This window comes from Elephantulus edwardii, unplaced genomic scaffold (assembly GCF_000299155.1).
Source record: "Elephantulus edwardii isolate Elephantulus edwardi_28Jun2011 unplaced genomic scaffold, EleEdw1.0 scaffold00018, whole genome shotgun sequence".
In the NCBI taxonomy this organism is placed as follows: domain Eukaryota; kingdom Metazoa; phylum Chordata; class Mammalia; order Macroscelidea; family Macroscelididae; genus Elephantulus; species Elephantulus edwardii.
This window is the reverse complement of record NW_006399768.1, coordinates 11658450-11686002: the sequence shown is the minus strand read 5'-3', so window position 1 is coordinate 11686002 and position 27553 is coordinate 11658450. Positions and strand designations below refer to the sequence as shown.

General features: G+C 37.6%; 1 protein-coding gene across 1 annotated transcript in view; it reads right to left on the bottom strand.

Annotated features, from left to right (window-relative positions):
- Positions 1 to 27553, bottom strand: part of NEIL3 (nei endonuclease VIII-like 3 (E. coli)) — a 98606-nt gene that overhangs the window by 40640 nt on the left and 30413 nt on the right. The window contains exons 2-4 of the mRNA XM_006882224.1: positions 26809 to 26933; positions 4139 to 4273; positions 3355 to 3568 (exon numbers count right to left, since the gene is read on the bottom strand). Coding sequence (XP_006882286.1) covers positions 3355 to 3568; positions 4139 to 4273; positions 26809 to 26933 — 474 coding nt within the window. The remainder of the gene's footprint in view (positions 1 to 3354; positions 3569 to 4138; positions 4274 to 26808; positions 26934 to 27553) is intronic.

Here is a 27553-nt window from a genome sequence, read left to right as displayed (position 1 = left end):
TTCTTCCTTCATCACCATAGGCTCTATTCCTTACTATATCTTATATGACATATAACTGAAATATTACTTTTTCAATAATTATATGTATGCTTTTAGCTAAGCTTTACAAATGTCATTTATCTTTATATCCTTAGAAATTTTATATATACATATAAAATCTTAGTAGATTAAAATGTGGGTGAATGTATAGAAAGATTAAAAAAACAAACCTCAGTTCATCTTACTCAAGAACAGTATTTTGTATTTTTAAAGAACTTCTCAAAAAATGATAAGTGATTCTAGAAAGTTAAACCTTGTTTCATTTTCTCCATCTTTCAGAAATCAGATTTTATTGTTTCAAGGTAAAATAAGAACTGTCATGGATTGAATTGTGTCCATTTGGCTATTATTATGTGCTTATCCAATGTGTTGAAAATACTCAACTCTGTGATGCTGAGACAGGAAAAGAGGGAATAAAGATTAAATCATTCTGCATTATGGCTCAGAAGTGTGATTAGCCAAACAATTGTGATGGAAGTAAGGTGGGACCAAAGAGTCTTAATTATGTCACAGCCCAGGTCTAGTGTAAGGGAGTTCTCTGCATCTTCCTTTGTCTTACCAAAGACAAGAGGATAGAGAAGGAGCTTCAGTACTACCAAGAAACAAGAGAGATCTTTTTGCATCTTTCTGATATAAGTTTCTATGCTAGAAACCTCCTAGAACCAGGAGCCACAGAGGGAGGAAAGTTTCCTCTAAAGCTGACATCTTGTTCGTGGACTTCTAGCCTCCTAAATGATGACAGAGGAAATTGGTTAAAGCCATTCCCTGGCAGTTTTGTTATAGCAGGGCTAGATAAGTAAGAGGGCGCTCCGATGGCCTAGTGCAGAAGGAGTTATAACCAAAGGTACTTACTGTCTCTGGTGGTTTGACTCCACTGGTGATTCTAAAGGAAAAAAACCAGAAAAACACCCCCCCACCCCCACCCCGCCCTTGAAATGATAGCATCTGAAACCCAGATAGTGAGTTGACTCCACAGCAAAGAATTTTTTTGAGAGATAACTAAAAACCTAACCTGAAACTAGTATTAATTAGTTTCTTTTAAAAGATAACTTCTGCTTATTTAGATTTAGGAAAACTAGCCAAAAAAATGCCCATTGCTAATCGTAAGGGCAGAACAATATTTCGCTGTGCCATGGCAAGCTTTTGGAGTCGAGTGCTTTTCCAAGCATGTGTTTGACATGCAGATTTGCTCTGTCCCCGGGAGCAAGGCAAGCTAGGCTTGGCCTAGGGTTTGAGCCAGAAGGCCTTAAGCACAAAGGCAGTTGGGACATGAGGCGGCCATGTTCTTCCCAGTTGGCTCTTCCCAGGGTCTTGGGAACTTCTCCTTGCCAGAAGAAGCATGGTGGTGTGAGCGCAGGAATCGTGGCAAGCTTTTGGAGTTGAGTGCTTTTCCGGGCATGTGTTTGACGTGCAGGTTTGCTCTGTCCCTGGGAGTGAGGCTAGCCAGCCTGGGCCTAGGGTTTGAGCCAGGAGGTGGCCTTAAGCCCAAAGGGCCCGAAGGCCAGGTCAAATTATTTTCCTGTCAAACATTCTTCTAGGTGGTATAGCACTGGTCTGTGCACTGCTGTACAGAGGTAACTCGTGGTTGCTGTGATGCTGAAGACTGTGACAGTGATGTGCCAATCATGGTAATGGGTACCCATGGTGGACAGTGTTGGCTGGAGCTTCCCGACTAAAACAAGCCTGGAAGCAGGAGTGGCATCCACTTCCGAAATGGCTTGCCCCCAGAAACTCTACATACAAACAGTGTCCAGACCATTCGTTCATAGGGTCGCTATGAGTCGTCTATGACTCGACGGCACTAAACAACAAGTCAATACCTACGCAATAGCAACAGAAAACGACAGCAAAATCAAAGGAATGTCTATACACAATAAAGTGGGGACTCTTGGATTGATGGAGGAAAAAAGCAAACAAAACCCCAATTTATTTAATAGAAGCTGTTTAGATCTAGATCAAAGTGGTAAAGTAAACAAAAACCACAGTCCTTGTCCTGATATTACCATCTCACCGTCTATGTTGGGTTTTTGTCTACTCCAAGTTATTTGTATAGGCACTCTCAATTTTGCTTATTCTTTATTCCTCATTCCTTTATATTACTGTTGTTGTTAAATGCCATCGAGTCATAGATGACTCAACGACCTTATGAACGAAAGACCTGAACACTTGTATAATTTTCATCGTTTCTTGAAGTTCATAGGATTTCCGGAGGCAAGCAATTTCAAAAGTGGATGCCACTCCTGCTTTCAAGCTTGTTTGAATTGGGGAGCTCCAGCAAACACTGTCCATCATGGGTAACCAATATCGCATTTGACACATCAGTGTCACAGTGTTGAGCATCACAGCAATCATGAGTTACCTCTGTACAGCAAATGGACAAACCAGTGTTATACTGCCCAGAAGAATGTTTGACCAAAAAGAATTAAAACTAGGCCTGAGGGACGCAGATTAAAATCATCCACCTTTGGCGTGGTAGCATCACTTTCTGTGCACTAGGTCAACTGAGCTCTCTCTATGCTGTTGTTGTTGTTGTTAAGTGCCGTCAAATTGTAGGTGACTCATAGCAACCCGATGAATGAAAGACCTGAAAGTTTGTATAACTATCATCTGTACCAGGCTTCTATCTTTTTCATTCCACTGAAATGGCATTTTCTACTGTCAGCAGTAGCAATAAGTGGAGACACATGAATGTGTCTATATCAAATATGCCAGAACGGAAAAGAAAATTGTGATCTCAGTTCATTCATGTTGTTGTTATATACCATCAAGTTGGAATCCACTCATACTGACCCTTTAACAGGTTTTCAGAGGCTATAGACAGCCCAAGAGGAAATTGCCCTTCTTTCTCTCTCAGAGCACATGGTGGATTCAAACAATGGGCCTTAGGGTTGGCAGCACAAGTTCATACATAAATTTGATAAATAATTCTATGCCTACCATTTCTCAGACATTGTGCTCTAGATATATGAGATTTATCAGTGAGCAAAACAGATAGAACATCCTCATGAGTTCTAGCAGATCAAATATTTTAATTAACAAATAAAAACCATCATTATATTTGAAGGTGGTAAGTGCTTTGACAAAAATAGAAAGCAAACAAGGTTAAGAAAGATTGGGAGTGTGAGGAAGCATGTTGCAACTTTATATAGAGGGACTAGGTTGGCCTTGCTGAGAAGTTGACAAGTGAAAAGATTTAGAAGAGACTTGAAGACTGTTTGGAGGAAGAAGACATTAGTGCAATACAGATGTAAGTGCTCCATATTGTTCCAACTATTTAAAACTATATAAACCATTTAAAAAACACTTGTAACGTACTTTAACAGCTGGGTGGAGACCACTGTCAAAGAGTGCTTCATTTTTGATGATGTTTCCTACGCCAGGCAACACTCTCTGATCCAGCAACACATCACATAGCATGCGACCGCTCTGCTTTTTAACTTCACTTTCTGCTCTTGAAAACCTAAATTTAGGTGAACACACATCTAGTTCTTCCATCATTCTTATTCTCTGTTGGCTTTCCATTGAGTTTCTATAGAAAGAAATGTCAAAACACATTATTTCTAAGACTAGTTACAATTATTAAACAAAATATCATTGAAAATAAGCCACCATATAAATATGAACAAGTCATGCTAATCAGAGAATAACACTTGTAGGCAAACAAGGAAGAAGTGAGGTTTGGTGGCTTTGGGTGGTTTGTTTTGTGTGTTTTTTTAATAGTGATTTTAATAAAGGTTTACAGAAAAGTTGAATTTTCATTCATCTATTGTTGTACGTTTTCCTCTCTACCCTTCCCCTAGTTCAATTTCTTCCTTTTAAAAAAAAGTATTCATTTTTTGCTACACAATCTCCTCCCTACCCCTTCCTTTTCCATCCTGCAGGCCACTTTGCAATGTACTTCTTATTCTTATTGTCATACATATAATGTTGAATCATAAATTCCTTTTAAAAATTTATTTCCTTCAGAAGAAATGAGGTTTTATCAATTATAAATCACCTACTACTTATTTATTGGGAAACATTTGTGGCTGTGACAGCCAAACCTAGTTGTAGGCATAGGTTTTGTGCTGATGAAACACTTTGATTCCCTTTTATTTACCTGACTTCTACTGTTGAGTCAAAGAAACAAATCAAATCTTTAGTGAGCTGCACTTCAAAAACAAGAGAAACTCCATGTTTACTTTTCATCCGGGGTGGATTAATCATGATGGAGCCTTTCATTCCAAAATGAATCCTGAAACAAAATCAAAGCCAGATTTTGAGTGTCAGAAAGTCTTATATAAATCAAATTTCTACTCCTTCCTTTAAAAAGAAATTATAATCAAACATACATTAATGAGGAAGGCACTTTTAAAGGGGAAATAATGGTAAATAACGTTATTACACACTTTGGGCATGTTGTTAGAAGGGACTACTCCTTGGAAAGGGATATTATACTTGAAAAAATGGAGGGTCAGTGAAGGAGAGGAAGACCTTTAACCAAATGGACTGACATGGTGACTCCAGCCACGAGCTCGATTGTGACAAAGTTAGTGAGGATAGGACATGGTTTAGATCTATTGTTCATAGGGTCACTGTGATTCATATTTATCTCGACTTTGACAGCACCTAACAACACTAATGCTATTACATATCTCTCTCTTACACTTTTATATGTTTGTAAAGTTAGATTATGTGACCATCAGTTTTCCTACCTGTACAGAAAAAGATAACCTCTTAGAGAAATAATAAGGCCTCAACAACAAGCACAAGAAAACAAATCTTTGTTCTAACGTTCTTGTCATATAAAGTATCTTTTATTCACAGAACAGTCTACTGTGTCTCAGACTTTTTCAGATTCAAAAACTAGGGATGAGATAAGGCTAAATTTAAATTGCCGACAGTTTGTGGGTTTGTTTTTTTAAAAATTCTACAAACCCACTAGCATTTAAATTCCTTATTTCTAGCGGCAGTGAACTGAAGGAGATGTTTACCTATTTCAAAATAGATTCTACAGTCTAAGGGCCTTTACTCTTTTCTTCCTCAGCTTTAAGCTAAGAAATAAAACATTTCCCCCCCCAAATCATATCTATCAAAAGACACAGTCAAAATGCTACTGTCTTCAATTCTTTCCATTTTCTTTTACCTTTATATATATTGGAAAGAATAAAGTTATAAATATTTACAGTTAAGTTTAAAGATACAATGTACTAATGAAAAATTCTGAAACTTTTAATTTTTACAGAAGAACTGATTAACATTTCCAGGGGGCAATAAAAAGGGTTCCACAAAATATCTAATGATTAAGATAAAAAATGATTTTCAAGATGAAAAACCATGTTCTGCTTTTCAAATTCTTCTTCTTAGAATAGTGTTGAGTTAATAACTATGGCTCTTTTGGCAGCAAACGTTATTGTTCTATCCGTCTAATTACAAAGCACCATGTTACAGTACTGTTCAAGGTTAAACAGTCTAACATTAAAAATGTAGGTTTTAAACTTTAAGTGCCCTGCGATCAGTGAGAAAGGCATTTTACATGCTGCATAATTTCTAACAGAAATAATGTGTGCCTGTAAGTGCTCAATAATTTACCTTCTAAAGGTTCAATCACAGAGAAAGGTGTACAACTGTCATGCACAGAAGCTGTCATAGCGACAATCTTGAAGTTGTATGGTTCATAAAGTAAATTCTAAGTTACTTTTTATAGTGAAACTATACCCAGGTCAAAATCTCAAAGATTAATATCCAATTTAAATGCAAGATTAGCCCTAATAAGACTCAAGTTTGCCTTGTTTTTTCTGTAAACCTATTTTGTTTAGGGGGAAAACCCCTAAAACTGGAGAAAAATTGTTTCATAAGGACAAGTACTACGTAAAATCATTATTACAAAGACAGGAAAATAACAGATAAAGATGTGTATAAATGTTCAAAAGAAGAAGGGAAAAGGGGATAAGAGGGTAGAAAAAGGAGAAGGAGGGAAATAATTAGGATAGCAGAGGTTAGTGGATATACGAGAGAGTGAATTAATAGGAAAGATTCAATGGGGTCTTGAAAAGACAAGGTGATAATAGGCATAAACCAACAGTAATTATATAAAATACAATGTATATAACTGAGTCTATAAAACATAATGTATATGAAAAACAATGTAAATAAACAATTGTATAAAACACAATATGCATGTATGAAAAACAATGTCTATGAATGATTCCATGCAAATCAATAAAAATGTTGTTGCTATATGCCTTTGAGTCATCTGCGAATCATAATGTACAACAGCCCTAAACCCTGCTCTACCCTGTGCCAATCTTATTGTCTCTGACACCCCAACCCCCATAACCCCAGTCATTGAACCAATCCATCTCATCAAGAGTCTTCATCTCTTGTGCTATCTCTCCATCCTCCCAAGCATGATATCCTTCAACAAGGAGTGGTTCATCCTTGCAATATGTCCAAAGTGTGTCAGATGAAGCTTCAGAATCTTTGCTTCCAAGGAGCAGCCTCGTCTCACCCTCTCTAAGATGAATCTATTTGTTTTCCTAGCAATCCATGATATATTCAATACTCTTCTCCAGCACAACAGCTCAAAGGCATTAATTTTACTTCTATCATCCCTAGTGATTGTCCAGCTTTCTGATGCATATCACGTAATTGTAAAGACAATGGCCTGGATCAGGCACACCTTTGTCTCCAGACAGACATCATTGCTCTTTAGTACTTTGGAGAGGTCTCTGACAGCTGACTTTCCCAAAGTAATTAATCTTCTAATTTTCTGGCTGCTGGTACCAAGAGTGTTGATCATGGAGCCAAACACACTAAAGTTGCTAACAATCTCAATTTCTTCACTATCCATCATGTTGTTGCCAATCAATGGTGAGAATCTTTGTTTTCTTGATATTGAGTTTCAATCTATATTGAAGGCTGCAGTCCTTTACCTTCTGCACTAAGTGTTTCAGGTCCTATCATTTTTAGTAAGCAGGGTTATTTCACCTGCAAAATGCAGGTTTTTGATAAGTCTTCCTCCAATCCAGATGCCACATTTCTCCTCATTGAGTCTAGCCTTCTGGGCAATCCATTCTGCATATAAATTGAAAAGATATGGAGATAGCATACATCCTGGTGTACACTTTTCCCGATTTTAAACCATGCAGTTTCTCCTTGCTCTGTTTTGACGAAAGCCTCCTGGTCCAAGTATAGGTCTTGCATAAGCACAATCAAATGTTCTGGGATTCCCATTCTTTGCAGAGTCAGTCAGTTTGTTGTGATCCACACAGTCAAAACTGTCTTTGCATAGTCAATGAAACACAGATAGACATTACTCTAGTACTCCCAAACATTTTTAATAGTAATAATGATTTTATTTTTCCTTATTTCATTTTTATTTTCACTATCTGCCTAAATGTTAATAATAGAGCTATCATAAACTAATACATATTGTGTCTATTGCTAAGTAACTGAAGCTAAGATAAGCATATTAGTATCATGGACATCTCTGATGCACAGTAAATCTCTGTAGTGTAATAACTATCTTGCTGATTTTATTAGTCATAGATCAAGGACCAGACATCTCTAATATATTACACTGATAATCTGAAGGACACATGCAGGGTAATGCTTTCTCTTCTTATTTGGTCTTTCTGGCCATGGCTTCTAATTCTCACAGAATGATTATGTGGGACTGTGCAAATAAGATGCTTACAGCCCACTAAGAAAGGTGATCCAACAGAATATGGAAATTATAAAAGAAAATCTTACAATTACATGCAAGAAAAAAATAATCTAAAGGCAATGCAAAAAACAGACAAAGGTCTATTTTTATTTTACTGAATATGCAAAGGCCTTTTAACTGTGTGTATCATAACAAAGTATGGCTAACACTGAAAACAATGAGGATCACAGGACACTTAATTGTGCTCATGCAAAACCTGTAACTAGGCTAAGAGGCTGTTTCCTGAACAGAGCAAGGGTGGAGCGCATAGTTGAAAATCAGAAAAGGTATATGGAAGATTGTATGGAATATCTATTCAATCTGTACACTGAGAACATTGTTTGAGAAGCTAGACTCTATGAAGAAGGGTGTGGCATCAAGATTGACGGAAAATTTATCAACAATAGGACCTATGCAGATGACACAACTTTGCTGAAAATGAGGAGGACTTAAAACACTTGCTGCAGAGTCAAAAACTACAGCCTTTAACATAGATTCTGTCTAAATGTCAAGAAAACAAAAATTCTCACCACTGGACTGACAGTGGACTCATAATAGAGGGATAAAAGATTGAAATTACCAATTATTTCATCTTACTTGGAGCCACAATCAATACCCTTGGTACTAACAGCCGGGAGTTCAGGAGACAGATTGCATTAGGCCAAACCAGCCATCATGGATCTCTCCAAATTACTGAAGAGCAACAATGTCAGCTTGAAGTCTGAGGTATACCTGATTCAGGCCATGATCTTTTCTATCATTTGCTATACATCTGAGAACTGGACAGTGCATAAGGATGTCAGAAGAATTGCTGCTTTTGAGTTGTGGGGCTAGGAAAGAACACTGAATATTTCAAAGGCTACAAAATAACCCAATCAGATATATCTTGGAAAAAGTGTAACTGGAGTGCTCCATGGAGGCAAGGATGGTGACACTTTGTCTCACATATATTGAGCATGTTGCTAGAAGGGACTATTCCTCTTAAAAGGGATATTATGCCTAGAAAGCTGGAGGGTAACCAAAAGAGAAAATCCACAATGAGATAAACTGACACAATTATTATGGCAATGTGCTTAAGTGTGTTAGAGATAATGAGGATGGCACTGGGTAGGACAGGGTTCAGATTTGTTGTTCATAGGGTCTCTATGAGTTGTACTCAACTTGATGGCACCTAATAACAATAATCATATAAAGGGATTGTTCAGTTTTGCCACCTCATTAAGCATAAAAGAAGCCCCCTACCCTCACCTCAGGTTTGAGGGAGACCTAACTACCACATCAAGAAGTGCTAGGAGTGGAGTATGTCAGTTGGGCCCAGGGTCTTTGAGCTGAGAAGTTCCTACATCTGGGAGATAGATCTGAAACACTAGACAGTTATCATTACAGAAGTAGCAGCAGCAGGAGAAAGCATTAGCACGAAATATCAGTGCCATAAATGTTGGCAGAGGGCTGCAATGGACTCACTGCCTGAAGGATGAATGCCTTTTAGCAGGAGACTTCCTTATAAAGTAAAGTGCTTCCTTGCACATAGTTAAAGAACTGTAACACATGTCCAAGTAGGGCTAAGGCTGGTGACAAAGGCCCAAGAAAGAGGTGACAACTCTTGGTTGGAGACTGTCCTGATTGATGAACTGTCTCCTATCTTCTAAGTTGTTTCTGATACTAAATTGCCAACTTTTGTTTCCCTAATAAACCCCACCATGATAAAGTGAGTTCTATGTGCCAAGTATAGTAGATTACCAAACCAAGCACAGAAGTAGATAGTGTCATGGAAAGGAGAGTTTGTGTCAAAATGGATAAAAAAGAGTTATATAGTGGAGATGTATCTGACTATGCGAACTTCTTCATAGGAAGCAGTTTTAGGCTCATCTAGGTTCCCATCTCTATTTTTAAAGCTAGAGGACCTCTGATTGCTACTACATCACAACTTTTAGGTTTGTTTTTAAAAGTTTTCCTTTATAAGTAACCTACTTCATCAGCGTTTCTCTGGATCTTTATTTCTTTATTCTGATTTTTCAAGCTCTTTCCATATCCAATCCAATTGACTACCTGAAAGAATTGACTCTGCCTAATATTACTGTTTGCCAACCTTGTGCTAGGGTGAACGGAAGATCCAGACTGAATCAGCCTGTGTCCTTTCGGTAGCCCCTGTGCTTTGATAAAATTGACCACAAATGCACTGCTGAACCAAGCTGGCTCCATCAGTATTCAAGTCAAATCACATCAGTTCTCCTACTGACTATATGCATTAAAGCCACAGAGCCGTTACTGTCTTGCTAGTATTTGAAGATCCAACATGAGAGCTGTCAGCGGGAATGCCTCTTCCACGTGCCCCAAAAGAGGTAAGAGAAGCCTCTCTGTAGAAAGGAAAATGATAGCAAATTTCAGTGAGAAAAAGCAGAGTTAAGAAACAGAATCTTAATGACTCATAATAAAAATAACTTGTAAACTCAAAACTTACAAGATGAATGAAAGAGAAACACTGTCACATTTATTACCAGATGTAATGCCCCTCAGATTTGAAGACACTAATATATGAGGAAAATAGTTGCAAACATCGATTAATAATTGGAACATGGAATGTACAAAGTATGAAATTAGAAAAATTATAAGTTGCCAAAACTGAAATGGCACGCACAAAGATGGAAATCTTATGTATTAGTGAACTGAAATAGACTGGTAATGGTGACTTTGAATCAGACAATCAAATGACCTATTATGCTGAAAATGACAAATTGAAGAATGGTGTTGTACTCCTAGTTAAAAAACAAAAACAACAACAAAAAACCAAAACACACCAAACAAAACAAAACAAACAAACAAAATAAAACTACTTCAATATCTATCCTCAAGTGACCTGTTAATAAAGCTCAAATATATGTATCTGTGACTAAAGCCAAGGATAAAGATTTTGAAGATTTCTATCAACTTTTGCAGTCTGAAATTGATGGAGCATACAACCAAGATGCACTAATAGTATTTGATGGCTGGAATTCAAAAGTTGGAAACAAATGGGACTGGTAGTTGGAAAACTACCTGCTGTGGTGAAAGGAATGAGGCAGGAGATCAAATAATAGAATTTTGCAAATCAATGATTTATTCACTGCAAATACCTTTTAAGAAAAACTAACTTTAAAAGAAATTTTACACATAGACCTCACCTGAAGAATTACACAGGAATCAGACTGGCTACCTCTGTGGAGTGAATAGAGAAGCTCACTATCAGTCAAATCCGGGTGAGGGGCTGACTGAACTCATGTGCAAGTTCAAACTGAAGATGAAGAAAGTAAAAACAAGTCTACAAGAACCAGAACGAGATCTTGAACCTATTACACCTAAAACTAAAAACCATCTGAAAAATAGATTTGATGCACTGAACACTAATGACAGAAGACCAGACGAGTTGTAGAATGAAGAAAGCAAATGGTCATTATAAAAAGAAATACAGAAAAGATCAAGAAGGAAGCCAGAAGAGTCTCTGAAATTTGCAGAGAACATAGAGGCCAAAACAAAGGGCAGAAATGCTGAAATAAGAGATGAATATAAGATTTCAAAGGACCACTCAAGAAGATGAAGCAAACTATTATAAAGAAATACGCAAAGAGTTAAGAGTTAGGTAGCAAAAGAGAAAGGTACTCTCAAACTTAAAGAACTGAAAAATAAGTTCAAGTCTCCAATTGCAATATTGAATGGTTCTTAGGGTAAATTTTGAAAAATGCAGAAAGCACCAAAAGAAGGTGGAAGGAGTACACAGTCACTGCACTAAAAAGAACTGGCCAACCCCAGCCCATTTATGTAGCATATGATCAAGGATCAATAGTACTGAAGAAAGAAGTCCAAGCTGCATTGATGGGATTGGTATAAATAAGACCCCGGAAACTGATGGACATCAACAGATGCAGCCCTGGGAATCCCCACTAGTATTTACCAAAAAATGTGGAAGACAAGTATTTGGTTAAATTGCTGAAAGAGATTCATACTTATTCTTAATATAAAATAAAACGATGATTCTACAGAATTTATAAATTTTTTAACACCATTAAAATCGCAAACCAGTAAATCGTGCTGAAAATAATTTTAAAATGGCTGGAACAGTAAACAGGGAACTTGAAAGAGTCAAGCTGGTTTAGACGGATCTTGGTTAAAAGGAGAGAATACCAGAAAGATACTTATTTTATTGTTTAGGCGAAGACATTTGATTGTGTGGACATAACTGTTGTTGTTACATGCCGTCAAGTCACTTGCAACTCACAGCTACCCTACGTACAAGAGTCCTAAATTCTGTTCTATCCTGTGCCAACCTCACTGTCTCCGACACACCTACTCCCATTACCCCAATCACCACATCAATACATTTCATTGAGGGTCTTCTTTTCCTGCACTGTCACTCCACCCTCCCAAGCATGATGTCCCACTCCAAGGATTGGTCACACTTTGCAACATGTCCAAAGTATGTCAAACGAAGCTTCAGAATCCTTGCCTCCAAGGAGCAGCCCAGTTTCACCCTCTCAAGGATGAACCTGTTTGTTCTTCTAGCAGTCCATAGTATATTCAACACTCTTTTCCAGCACCACAGGTCAAAGGCATGAATTCTTTTTCTATTATCCCTAGTCACTGTCCAGCTCTCTGACGCATAGCACACAAATGCAAAGACTATGGCTCGCATCAGGTGCATGATATTATTGCTCTTCAGTACTCTGGAGAGTCCCTGACATCTGACTTTCCCAATGCAATTTGTCTCTTGATTTTCTGGCTACTGATACCAAGAGTATTAATTGTGGAACCAAGCAAACTAAAACTTGTAACCATCTCAATCTCTTTACCACACTTTCTGATGCTGCCAATTGGCCCAGTGGTGAGAATCTTTGTTTTCTTGATGTTGAGATAAAACCATATTGAAGGCTGCAATCACAGTCCTTGACCCTCTGCAGTAAGAGCTTCATGTCCTCCTCAGTTTCAGCAAGCAGGGTTGTATCATCTGCATAATGCAGGTTGTTGATGAAATTGAGAAAAATGGAAATCCCAAAATACTTGACTGTGCTCACGTGCAATCTATACATAGACTACGAAGAACCTATTGTCTGAAGAAAGCAAAAGAATACTGCATTTTTTATTTCTTCATTGCTGGGGCAAAGGAATCCAAGGACGACGAAATCATTGATAACGTCAATCTTTTCTCCATCTATCATGATGTTACCTATTGACTCAGTGGTAAGGGTTTTTGACTTCTTGACGTTGAAATGTTGAGCCAATAATGGAGGCTGTAGTCTTTGATCTTTTACCATAAATGCTTTAACTCATTTTCAGTAAGCAAGATTTTGTCATCTGCTTAACACAAGTTGTTGATGAGTCTTCCTCTGATCCTGTTACTACATTTTTTATCATAAAGTCCATTCTCTTCAGTGGTTTTTTTTTTTTTGGCCTAGAGACTGATTATATATGAAGAAAGGATACAGCCTTGTATCCTTCTTCATTTTAATTGATGCAGTGTCCTCATGCTTTATTTGAAAAACAATCTCTTGGTCTAAGTGTGAGAAAGCTCTGGTGACCTAGTGGTAACAATCTGCACTGCAATCCTAAAGGCATGTAGTTTGAATCCACCAGATGCTCCATGTAAGAAGGATGGGTTTTTAAGTGAACAAAATTAAGTGCTTTGGGATTACCCTTCTTATCAATATTAACTATAATTTGTTTTGCTCCACAGAGTCACATGCCTTTGCATGGTCAATAAAACACAAATGGACATCCTTCTGCTTTAAACCCGGATCTATCTAACATCAGCAGTGAGATCCTTGGTGCCACAGCCTTTTCCAAACCCAGCTTGGTTTTTTGGCTGTAATCTATTAATGAATGGTTCCAGCCATTTTTGGATAATCTTTAGCAAGATTTTTCTTGCATGTGACATTATTTGGTAAAATAGGAAGGAATAATTTCCAACCAATTTAGAGTCAGAATCATACTAGTACTAAATAAGACAAAGATGGTAAGAAGAAGATAAAAATATGTCAATGTCTATAAATAAAAGTAAAAATCTAGCAATATGTAGAAAAGATAATGTTGTTGTTGTTCTTATGTACCATCAAGTCAGAGTCTACCCATAGCTGACCTTCTGGTGGGTTTTCAGAGGCAGTTAATTGCACAGGAGAAGACTGTCCACCCTTCTTGGGCAATCAAAATTTAATTAATATAAGTCACGATATAAACAACTAAGAAAAACCATGTGATCTCATGAATGAATACAAGAAAAAAAAACACTTGATAAAATTAAATATTGATTAATCATAAAAACTCTGAAAATACTAGGCATAAAAGGACCATTCCTCAATCTGATAAAGGATATTTTCCATACTCTCACCTTACCTACTCTAACATAAAAAAAAAAAAAATACAGCTAATATACAAACCAGAACAAAACTCTCTGCTCTCACCACTTCTGGTCAACATCATCCTGAAGTCTCTAGTCAGTGGAATAGAAAAAGAAGGTGAAATAAAAGGCATACTGATTTAAGAGGAAGAAATAAAATCACCTCAATTCATAGATGATATAACTGGGAAGTGAGGGGAAGCTAAAAGGAAAATCTCTTCTTTGCAATTTACAGCCTTTGAAAACTGACCGGAGGGTCAACTATAAGTTGGTTCTGACTCAACGGTACATAACAAAAACAGGACAAAGTATCAAGTTTATTAAGGATCCAGGGTATAAGGTTCCAGACATTTTGGAAAAGAATTTGACTGTTGTTTGTAGGTGCTATCAAATTGATTCTGGTTCACAGAGATCCAAACCTCGTCTAATCTTCACAATCTCTGTTGTGATTAAATCCATTGTTTCACTGTGGTCAGCAATCTGGTAGTTCCTTTTATAAATCAAATAGACAATTACTATGTCAGAAAGCCTATTTAAAAGTATTTATACTAGATAAATGAAACTATATATCCAACATATATGTCATATGCATAAAAGTAAGGATAGCAATTTTATCCATTTTACCCATAGTAACTAAAACCTTGAAACAATCCAAATGTCTATCATCTGATGAATGGATATGCAAATGTGGTCATTCATATGTTGGAAGATAACCTGGTAATAGGACAGAATGCATCATTGATATTTCAAACAATATGAATTAATCTCAAAACATTATTCAATGTAAAAAAAAGAAGTATATTAGAAAAAGGTTCCAAGCTGTCTAATTCTATTCATATGAAATTCTACAGATGGCAAAACTGTAGTGACAGGAAGTATATCAGTGGTCACTAGGCACAGAAGATCAGGAGGGAGGACTGACTGCAAAGAGATGCTCGGAATTCAGAGAAAGATTGTCTATATTTTTACTGCGGTAGTGATTACTTAAAATTCAGGAAGACATATTCTTTTAAAAATGAGTTGTCCAAGAAATAACTTATACACAAAAATAGGATGGGGTTCAAGTCTGGTGGTCATATCGTCACCACGAGTTGTACTCAATGACACCTAACAACAAGAGTCCCCTGCTGGCACAAATGGGAATATTAATTGAAAGGTTAAGAAGTTAAAATACATCCAGACTTGCGTCCGGAATCAGGCCTTGTGATTTGCTTTCGAAAGAAATGTTGAAAGCCTGTAAAACAGTTCTACTCTGCACATAGGGGCTACCTAGAGTCAGAATAAAACCAACAGTATGTTATATATAATAACTATAACTTACCACTTAATTGTGCTTATACAGAACTTGTACTTCGACTAAAAGGCAGTAATTTAGAATAAGGTGATTCTTACTACCAGGCTTAAACGAAAAAAAGAGGTGTGTCAGAATTGTATCTTTTTATCGTGCCTATTCAATCTATATGGTGAGAAAACTTACCCTAGAATCTGAATTATATGACGAATTTACCATAAAAATTGGAGAAACACCCATTTAGAGCCTGTGCTATGAAGACAGCACTAGCTTCCTTGACAAAAGAAAAAGAATTTGAAGCACTTACTAATGAAGATCCGACACTAGATACTTCAGTATAATTATACCTCAAAAGAAGAAAACAAAAATCCTCACAACCAGATCAATAAGCAACGTTATAATAAAGAGAAAGGATTGAAATTGTCAAAAACATAATTTTAATTGGATCAAAACACTTGGAAGCAGTAGTCAAGAAATCAAATAACATACAGGTATCGACATATACTCAGCTCTTTGACATACCATCCTTTGCTCTTTCGGTTGATGGCATTAGCCTAAAAGTTAGCTCTTTTCAGCCATTAATTAGCCATCTCTCATCTCCAGCTACCTTAAAGGCAGGCACATGGTCTTGCTAATATTCAGCAGCTGAGGTAGCAATTTAAAGAAAGAGTGTTTCTCATACTGGGCAGTGAGCCTTGTGGCGTCAGGAATTGAGATGAGAAAGGCTTGTAGTAGCAAGACTCTGATGGAGAAACTGGTGTTGCTGTGGATAAATTGTGGCAAGGTGTTATCTGAGGCTTCTTGCATTTGTGCTGGCCCCAATTAAAGGATACGGCTGTTTTTGTCTTTGATGATGGAAGGAAAAGCTGCTTGCTGAATTGAAACCAGAGGCTGGACTAATCGAGGAATTGTGCAATGGAACCGTTGGGCTAAAATCTGGACTTATTTTGGGTAATATTGTGATATTCTTTGCCTCCCCCACTCTCTAACTTCCTTCCCTAATACACTTCATTTTTGGTACCATAACTATGAGTCTGAGTCAGTAAGGAGTAAACGAACCTCTGCTGCTGGGGCTTTAGAAGCACCAGGGGGCTAGGCTATGAGCTCCTGATCTGCTTCCTACTCTGTCTGGGGCAGTGAGGGGTTGCATTATTCTCATTACATCTGGCCCTTTCAAAGAGACATTCCTGGCTCTGTGCCTCCATGTCTGGCTTTCCCCTCTTTAGACAAAGTCTCTTACATTTAGAGCAAGATTGGTCCAGAAGCAAGCCTTTTTGATACACTGCTCCTTGCTCATTTGGCCTCTTAGGTTTAGATCAAGATCCGCCTTGGCCTTGCATAAAGTGTCAGCATCAAAGATCCAGCCAACACATAGCTGTGACAATAGTGCACCTGCCCTGAATCTCAGCCAGGATACACGGCAGTCCCCATCCTGTTGCATTGCCACAGGCCTGAACTGAATCCAGCAACATGATATTCCTATGTCTGATTTCTGTTAGAAGTACAGGACTTATCTGTTAATTTGTTGTATTAGAGGAATCCTCTGCATGTTGCTAATTACTTTATAGTTTAAGTATTTGCATTCTTGCTTGTTTATCATTGTTCTATTTAGTCCAACACATATCTGTCAATTTTCTGTACTAAGGTAAACACTGTATGGTTCAAAATTGGGAAGGGCGTATGCCAGGGATGTGTCCTGTCTCCATAGCTTTTCAACCTTTATGCAGAACAGATCATCCAGGAGGCTGGGCTCTATGAGAAGAAGTGTGGCATCAGGATTGGCGGAAGATCCATAAACAATCTGTGTTATGCAGAGGACACAACCCTGCTTGCTGAAACTGAGGAGGACCTGAAGCGCTTGCTGCTGAGGGTCAGGGACTGCAGCCTTCAATACAGATTGAGGCTCAATGTCAAGAAGACAAAGATCCTCACCACTGGACCATTTGGCAGCATCAGGATGGATGGTGAAGAGATTGAGATTGTTCACAGCTTTAGTTTGCTTGGCTCCACAATCAACACTCTTGGCACCAGCAGCCAGGAAATTAAAAGATGTATTGCCATGGGAAAGTCTGCTGTTAGGGACCTCTCTAAAGTACTCAAGAGCGCCGGTGTGTCTCTGGAGACAAAGGTGCGTCTGGTACAGGCCATGGTTTTTGCAATCACTTGTTATGCATCAGAGAGCTGGACAATGACCAAGGAGGATAGAAGGAGAATTGATGCTTTTGAGCTTTGGTGTTGGAAAAGAGTGCTGAAGGTGCCATGGACTGCTAAGAAAACAAACAGATTAATCCTGGAGAAGGTTAAACCCGGCTGCTCCTTGGAGGCAAGGATTCTGAGGCTTCGTCTGACATACTTTGGTCATGTTGTATGGAGAGACCGGTCCTTGGAGAAGGACATCATGCTTGGGAGGGTGGAGGGCAGGCGCAGGAGGGGAAGGCCCTCTGGGAGATGGATTGATTTGGTGACTGGGGCAATCAGGATGAGTGTGTCAGAGGCAATGAGATTGTCACAGGACAGAGCAGAGTTTAGAGCTGTTGTACATAGGTTCACTATGAGTCACAAGCGACTCGATGGCACATAACAACAACAACAACAAGGTAATTTGTGGGTTGCTGTGATGCTGAAAGCTGTGTGCTTAGTTTGTCCAATGCTAGAAAGATTATCCATTGTAAACATATTTCAGCTGAGTTCACAGATTAAGACAAAATTGGTCACCCACTTCTTAAATAGCAGGACTTGGAAAACCCTATATACAATAGAGGAACACAGATAGTTCTGGTATTAGAGGTAAGGCTCAGATTGGAAGTCAATCAAAATGAGGAGAAACAACTGTAAACATAATAGTTTGAAAATGCAATGTATGAAGTATAAATTTTGGAAAAGTGGAAGTTGTAAAGAAAAATGACATGTAACACATGATCATTAGCATTCTATGCATTAAAGAGACAAGACAGATTGACTTTGGCCACTCTGACTCAATTACATGGTATACTGTAACAAGAATTAAAAACAGAAGAAAAGCAGTGTTGAATTCATAATTAAAAAGACAATTTCAAGTTCTGTTCTTGAAGTACAGTGTTGTGGGTAATATCATATTACTCATAAACATACGAGGAACACCTATTAATACAACTGTTATTAAAACATGCACATCAAGAGCCAAAACCAAGGAAGGAGCAGTTGATGATTTTAACAAATTTTGCGTCTGAAATTGAAAATGCAATAAAAATGTGTTAATAATAAATGGTGAGTAGAATACTAAAGCTGGAAACAATGAAGAAGGTAGTCAGAAAGTATGAACTTGGTGACAGAAATGAGGCCAGAAACAGAATAATCAAATCATTCAATGATTTATTCTCAGCAAATCTTTTTTAAAAATATTTTATATTGGTTTGCTTACAAAGTTTGTATACATTATGTTTCATTACATTGTGTTTCATACAATTTTCATTTTTCATTACATTGTGTTTCATACAATAATTCCCATTCATTATGTCTTATAACATTAATCATCATTGGACTATATCCACTATTACCCTGTGTTCAGGTCCTCGCCAGATCTTCCCCATTTCCTTTACCTTCTCTTTCCACCCACCAAATCGTGCAATCCTGTAATTTTGCCTTTACTCATCCTCACCCCCTCTGCTCCCGCCTTTTTTCAAAAACACACACAGTTACTTTACACATGGACTTCACCTAATGTGCTGCATAGGAATCAGATTGAGTACATTCATAAAAGGAATTGCGGGAAATTCTTTCAATATCAGCAGTTAAAACCAAGTCAGATGCTGACAGTGGAACAGACCATCAATTACAAACTTCAAAGTGAGGAGGTTGAAGAACATTAAAACAAGTCCACAAGAATGAAAATATGATCTGCAATCTGTCCTACCAGAATTTAAAATTCACCTTCAGAACAGATTTGAAACAATGAACATAAATGATTGAGGACCATAAAATTGGGAGATAATATCAAGGATAACATCTATATATAGAGAAAAAAAAGTCATTACAGAGATAAAGGGAAAGAAAAACAAAAATGGATATCAGAAGAGACTCAAAAATTTCACTAGAACATTAAGAAGCAAAAAAAGGGGGGGAGACATGATAAAGTAAATGAGCTGAACAGAAGATTTATAATGGAATAAGCAGGGAGATGGAATTGGAAAACAAAAAGAGAAGAAATCACTTAGCATTTCACAAGCTGAAAGAACTGAAAAAACAAATTCCAGTCTCAAATTGCAATAATGAGAGATGCTATGAGCAATATTTTGAATGATCCAGGAAGCATCAAAAGAAGCTGAGGGAGAATCACTTTATCAAAGGGAAAACTGGCCAAGACTGAAATGTTATAGGAATGATCATATAACCAAGTGCCAATGATGAAGGAAGAAGCTCAAGCTTCCCTGAAGTCACTGGCAAAGTATCAAACTCCAAGATACCAACTGGTATGTTTCAAGTAATAGATGCTACCTTAGATGTGCTCGTCTTTCTATGCAAGGAAATTTGGAGGACAAGTATCTGGCCAACTGATTTGAAGAGATCCATTTTTCTTTCTATTCTCAAGAAGGATGATCCAACAGAATGTGGAAATTATCAAACAGTATCATTCATATCACATACAAGTAAAATGTAGCTGAAGATTATTTAAAAATGGCTAAAATAGCACACAGACAACTGCCAGAATTTCTAGCTGGGTTTAGAAAGATCATTACACCATTGCTGATGTCAGATGGATCCTAGCTGAAAGCAGAAAGTATCAGAAGAATGTCTATTTGTGCTTTAATCACTATGCAAAGGCATTTGACTGTGGGGATCATAAGAAATTATGGCTAATATTGAGAAGAATGGGAATCCCAGAACATTTAATTGTGCTCGTGTGAAACCCATACCCAAACCAAGAGGCTGTTGTGCAATCAGAGCAAGAGAACATATATGGTTTAAATTAAGAAAGTGTGTGTCAGAGTGATAGCCACTCTCTATATCAAATTATTTGAGAAACTAGACTCTTATGAAGAAGAAGAATGTGGCATCCAAGTCAGAGGAAGACTCAACAGCAACCTAAATTATAAAGATGACACAATCTTGCTTGCTGAAAGTGAGAAGCATTTGAAGCACTTTCTATAGAAGAACAAAAGATACTGACTTCAATATGGATTACATCTCACTAGGAAGAAAATGAAATTTCTCATCACCGGACCAAAAGGCAATATTATAATAGATGGAGAAAAGACTAAAATTGTCAATGCCTTTGAACTGGGGTGTTGGAAAAGAGGATGGAATATTCCATAGACTGCCAAAAGAGCAAACAAATCTTTCCTGGAGGAAATGCAAGCAAGTAGTACTCCTTAGAGGCAAGGATGGTGAAATTTCATCTCACATACTTTAGGCATGTTAGGAGGGGCCAATCCTTGGACAAAGGCAGCTATTGGGAAGTAGAAGGTCAGAGAAAGAGAAGGCTCGGTATAGGCCATGGTTCAGATCTGTCAATCATGCTGTCACTATGAAACCTAGTTGACTCAATGACACCTGTTTAAAAAGGAGAAAGCGGGCCATGGAGGCACAAGGGTATGAGCATCTCTCTGAAAGAGTGACAGGGAGTAAGAATAACACCACCCCTAACTGCCCCACAGCAGAAAGCAGATAAAAAGACCATAGATCAGTCCCACGGTGCTTCTAGAGTCACACCAGCAGCAAGAGGTTCATATTTATTGCTGATTCACAGACTCAGAATTGTGGTATTGAGAATGGGGTTTATTAGAGAACTAAGTTGGAGACTGGGGAAGGCAAAAAATATCCGATACAAGTCCAGGTTTTAGCCCAAGTTTTAAGGCACAATTTCTCAATTACTTCAGGCTCTGGTTTCAGTTCAGTAGTTAAATTCAAACCGTACAGCAATGTTTGTCTCAGAGCTGTTCTAAGTCAGACTCTTCTTCAAACAACCAGCAAGAACAGCCAAATCTTTAAGTGCAGACAGCACAAATGCAAGAAGCCTCAGGTCACACCTGCCACAGATTTTCCATAGCAATGCCAAACTCTCCACTACCAGGGTCTCACTCTCACTTGAGTCTTGCCACCACAAGCCACGCTCATCTCAAGTCTTGTGCCCCAGTGTGAGATGCACACTTTCTCTTATTCCAATGCCACAGCTGTTGACCATATATCTGCAGTTAAAGTAGCTGGAGACCAGAAAGGGCTATCTGTAATGGCTAAAAAAAAAATTTAAAAAAACAAACCACCAAAAAACCAAAAAAAACAGCTTTTAGGCTAACACCACAGCACTGAACAACAACATGCCTTGGTTGTTGTTGTTGTTGTTATGTGCCGTCGAGTCGTTTGCGACTCATAGCAACCCTATGTACAACAGCCCTAAACCCTGCTCTATCCTGTGCCAATCTCATTGCCTCTGACACACCTATCCCGATTACCCCAGTCACTGAATCAATCCACCTCATAGAGAGTCTTCCCCTCCTGCGCTGTCCCTCCACTCTGCCCAGCATGATGTCCCTCTCTAAAGACCTGTCTCTCCTTACAACATGTCCAAAGTATGTCAGGTGAAGCCCCAGAATCCTTGCCTCCAAGGAGCAGCATGGTTTAACCCTCTCTAGGATGAATCTGCTTATTTTCTTGGCAGTCCATGGTACATTCAATACTCTTCTCCAGCACCACAGCTCAAAGGTGTCAATTCTCCTTCTATCCTCCCTAGTCATTGTCCAACTCTCTGATGTATAACAAGTGATTGCAAAGACCATGACCTGTATCAGGTGTACCTTAGTCTCCAGAGAAACACCATTGCTCTTCAGTACTTTAGAGAGTTCCCTAACTGCAGACTTTGCCATGGCAATACGTTTTTTGATTTCCTGGCTACTGGTGCCAAGAGTGTTGACAGTGGACCCAAGCAGACTGAAGCTGTGAACAATCTCAATCTCTTCACCATCCACCCTGATGTTACCGATTGGTCCAGTGGTGAGAATTTTTGTCTTCTTGACATTGAGCCTCAGTCCATATTGAAGGCTGCAGTCCTTGATCCTCTGCAGTAAGTGCATGAGGTCCTCCTCAGTTTCAGCAAGCAGGGTTGTGTCATCTGCTTAACGCAGATTGTTGATAGATCGTCCACCAATGCTAACGCCACGCTTCTCCTCATAGAGCCCAGCCTCTCGGATAATCTGCTCTGCATACAGGTTGAAAAGGTAGCACAACAATTAAGCAAGTACTAAATTATTAACTGAATGACTTATGGTTTGAACCTACCAACATCCTCATGGGAGAAAGACCTGTCGATCTGTGTCTACAAAGAGTACAGCCTCTAAAATCCTATGGGGTAGTTCTACTCTATAACACAAAGTTGCTATCAGTAAAAAAACCCAAACAACAACAACAACAACAAAACCTATTCAACAGCACATAATAACAATTTTAAAACCTTTTTGAAACTTCAAGTTTTCTTATCTTGTTAAGCTAAAATTATGTCTAAGCTCTAAACTCTTTTAGAAGAATATGAAGTCCCTATAGTTTTTTGTTTGCATTTTTTTTGCAAACTACAAAGAATTGCTTCATTTTCTCATGCACATCTGTTTAAACGTTCACACTACTCAAACTCCAATAAAGTTAAAAAAATGATTATGTATAAAGCATCTTTAAAATGGCAAAGTCTCAAAATATTTCTACTCTGTGAATATGTATGATAATTACCAACAACCAAAGTCATATAAATCACAGATTAGAAATAGCTCAGTGTTTTGGAGACATTCATTAAAAAAATATATTTTTTAAATGTTAATTCAAGATGTTACAGCTGTGTCCATTTTCAGTGAATATGATAGCTGTGGAGTAGGTCTGAGTGAGCAAAGATTTAGAAAAATACCAGAGAAGACTAGCAATGTCTGCCTGCAGAGTTATCTGATATTTGGTAGTGGGGACGCAAATGCATTGTTTTATTCATAGTTGTTCATTTTTCCTTCATTTTCTCTGGTATTCTTAACAAAAATCATTGTTGAGCATTTTTACTAAAAACAATTATAATTATTTGTTTTGTTTTCTATAAAACACTTCTGTGAGTTTTCAGAAATAGTACAGATATTACTTACACATAATACCAGAAGCTGTGCATTTAAGTAAATGTATCTACAATAATATTTAGTATACTCAAACCCCATCACTCTCCATCAGTTCTAACTCTCTCAGGCTGTAAATCTTTTATTGTTCTTGCTTTGCTAGCTTTTGGCTTTTTAAAATTTTTTCCCACTAGTTTATTTATAAAATTCGAATACAAAGTTGAACAAATTCTTTCCATTTCCCTTACCCCCACCCCATCAAATTGTATAACCCAATGATTAGCCACCACCACCACCATCACCCCCTGCACATCCACATCTCTCTGATTCCAGCCTCTCCCACCCCTCCTGGATCCTTACACTCAGTCTACAATAACAGTTTCATACAATATTTATCCTTGTGGGACTGAGATAGTTCACTCAGCATAATGCTCTCCAGTTCCTCCCAAGTTAGGTAATAATTTATAGAATTATTTTTCCTGTGTGCTGCATAGTATTCCATTGTATGAATGTACTATAATTTCTCAATCCATTCGTTTGTAGTTAGACATTTGGGCTGTTTCCATGTTCTTGTGATGGTGAATAATGCTGCTATGATCATTGGTGTACAAATCTCAGTTTGTGCCTCAGTTCTCACTTTCTTGGGTATATTCCAAGTAGTGGAATAGCTGGGCCATATACAATTTCTATGTTCAGCTTTTTGAAGAAGCTCCAAACTTCTTTCTAGAATGGTTGCACCATTTTACAATCCCACCAACAATGTATTAAGAGTTCCTTTCTCACCATAGCCTCTCCAACATCTATTGCTTCCTGCCCTGTTAAACCTTGCCACTGGTACTCAGATGGTACCTCATTGTGGTTTTGATTTGCATCTCTCTTATTGTCAGGCTGTAAATCTTAATGGAAACAGATTACCTCATCTTTCTCCTAAGGAGCAGTTGGTAGGTTCAAACAGTCAATCTTGCAGTTAACAGTGAACACTCAACTCATTATACCACCAACAGAAGAAATAACCCCTCTGCTGTCTATTTGATTCCATTCCAACTAATGCCAATGCTCTATCAGGTTTCCAAGATTATAAGTTTTTATGAAAAGAGACAGTCCATCTTTATCCCATGGACGGGTTGGTGGATTCTAAACCATCCCTGGGTTGCTAGCTCAGTAGGAAACACTCTATATCATCAGAGCTCTTTACTATACCACCAGGCTCCTTACATTTAGTATTAAAAACTCAGACTCGCTGACATTGAGTCAGTTCGAACTTACAGACTCTCTGTCATTTTTAAGACTGTCAATTATACCATATATTTTTTGACATTTTAGCAACTGGTAGATTCAAACTGCTAGAGATGAACAACTTTTCATTTAGCAGTGCAAGTCACTGCAAACTAAATCACCAGAGCTCCTTATACTTAGTATGTCATATGAGATGACACTATTATGAACAATTTGATAAATTCTTTGGTAATTAAAATAATAACTCTCCAATTTATATCTTTCTGAGGTTTAACTATATGGGTGGTTCTCTCAAAGAGGGTTACACCTGTATTCTACTTTGATAATCACATGAATCTCAAAAAGATTCAAGGTCTGCTCTGGAGATACATATGCAATATGACTAGAATCCTGTGGGCAATTTTGATTGTGAAAATCTGGGAATTAAGGGGAAACTAAACTATCACTAAGTACGTTTCTTACTTGTTCTCTGAAATGTAGACCAGGCTTGTGGATGGGAAACAGGTCAAATATAAACACTCTTGTTCATATCTCATGCTCACAGGCCAGCATCCATGTGCTAGATCACAGTTCTTTGACAGAGGCATCTATTCTCCTAAAGCAGTATAGATTGAGAGTACTTTTGGGTGCTAACACTTCAAGGTCAGTGACAGATTCAGCCACAATTTAGCATAAGTTATTAAAGTTGCAAGAAATTGGAAGGAATTCAACCACTGTATCTTTTCCTGCCGATTTATCAAGATACCTACTCTCAGGGATTATATTAGTTCACGAAGAAACAATTGTCCTTGTTTATAACTTTATATAACACTGACAGGCCTGCACTGAGAAATGACTCCTCCTTATCAGACTGGTGGAGAGCCCTTGATAAATACCTCCCTCTTACCCTAGAGAAATAAATCCTCACCTAACACCAGAGAATCAATAGCATATCAATGTTTTCAACTATCTAGTATGGATTCCATTGTGTACTACTCTGTTTACAGCTAAAAGTTTTCAATCACATCAATCTACCGCAGCAACAATGTAACCTGCAATATATCATTACTGCGTGAATCGGGAAGCGTGTGCTGATGGTATCAATTCCAGCCTAACAAAAACCATAAAGCGACAATATTGTCCAAGGACAGCAGCCACTGACAATGAGAACTCCACCTCAAAGGGACAATAATTACATAAACCCTGAAATATTCTGAATGTGTGGTATATGGAATGTAATAAATAATAATCATATAGTCATATTAGCTTTCTGTGGTTATATTCACCTTCAGTTAGAAGACCAGGGTCCAGTAATAGAACTTTACTTCTACATGAGTAATTAGTGATCGTTATCTTAAGGAAATATTAATAAAATAAATTCATTAATAAAATATACAGAATATTAATAGAAGCAGTGATAATCTTTATAATTTTGAATAATGTAGGCTAAAAGAAAGCCTAAGACTGGTATTTGATAGGAATCTTAACTCATAGTCCTTTTCCATTTTTTCTAAAAAAATTAAACAGGGGGTCATGCCTTGTAAATTACATACATTTGGAATATTTACTGTCATTAAGTCCACCAACATATTAGACTGCTTGCCATTCTTTGCCCATGAATTTCCATAAGACTATGAATCAATGAAGGACATGGTTTCCTATGGAAAGTTGTTGGATTCTTTAAGTAAGTTTTCAAATTCCATTCAGGTTTCAGAGAAAAAAAAAGTGAAAACAGAAACGAGGAAAACCTAGTGCTACATTTAAACCGAACTCGGAGCTGTCACAAATACAAAGAAACTGATGTCACTGGATGCAATAAACATTTTGTAGACACAAGGGAAAAGAATAGTACTGAAGAGTTTGGGTAATAGAAAAGCAGAGATCTGTTGCTCCAACATATCTTGGGACGCTCCACTAGTCTATCATTTTTTAAAAAAGAAATAAATTGATTCAGTCTCCAAGTAAGGATGACATCACAATTTATTCTTCTGCTGCTTTATTGCTTGCCATGATAGGATCTCAACCTCTTCTATTAGAGCTCTCTTTAAAAAAGAGTACTTTCCACATGATTAAATGTGACACCCGGAAAACTGCAAGAAAAGCCTTCAACACATCCTTAAACCAGAGAGATAAGATGTATTGTACAGGTTTATCTTACCGTAAAGCTTTTGGTCCAAAGTACATAAAGAGCTCCTTCCCCAAAGTTTCCACACCACTGTAAGTATATCCATTAAACAGTCTCAGGAAATTCTTGCTTGAATCTTTATTATTCAGTGCAGCAGCCTAGCAGAAAAAACACACACACACATAAACACACAAATACTAAACAAATTATAAATCTTAAACTTATTTCTACTATTTCACATCCAGGTGCATCCCAATAAGAATATCCAACAAATAATATAATTTACTTTTTACATACATTTTGTACATTTGTTGAAATTCCTATATAGTAACTTAAAAATAGAAAGGTAAAAATATGAAATAAAAAAGTAACTGGCAGATAATCAAAATTAATTTCTTCTAGGAGCATACCCCTCTGGCACAGAAAAAGAGAAAGCAGAGGAGAATATGAATACTTTAAAACTGAGCTAGATGCATTGAAAAACAAGGAACTCATGCAATATTATTCAAAATGGGTGACCCTGGAGAGGACATTATGCTGAGTGAGGTATCTCAGTCACAGAGGGACAAATGCTATATGGTGCCACTGTTGTAGAATAAGGGTGACATCGGGATGGGGGTAAGACTGAGAAAAACTGGATGAAATATGTTTACAGCACTGAAGTCTTGGGGGGAGAGAATATTTTATATTTTAGGGCATTATGTTTATCGTAAGAGTACGGAATGAGGGTTGCAGAGTGGATTGTATTTGGGGATTGGGGGATGTGTGTGGGGGATTG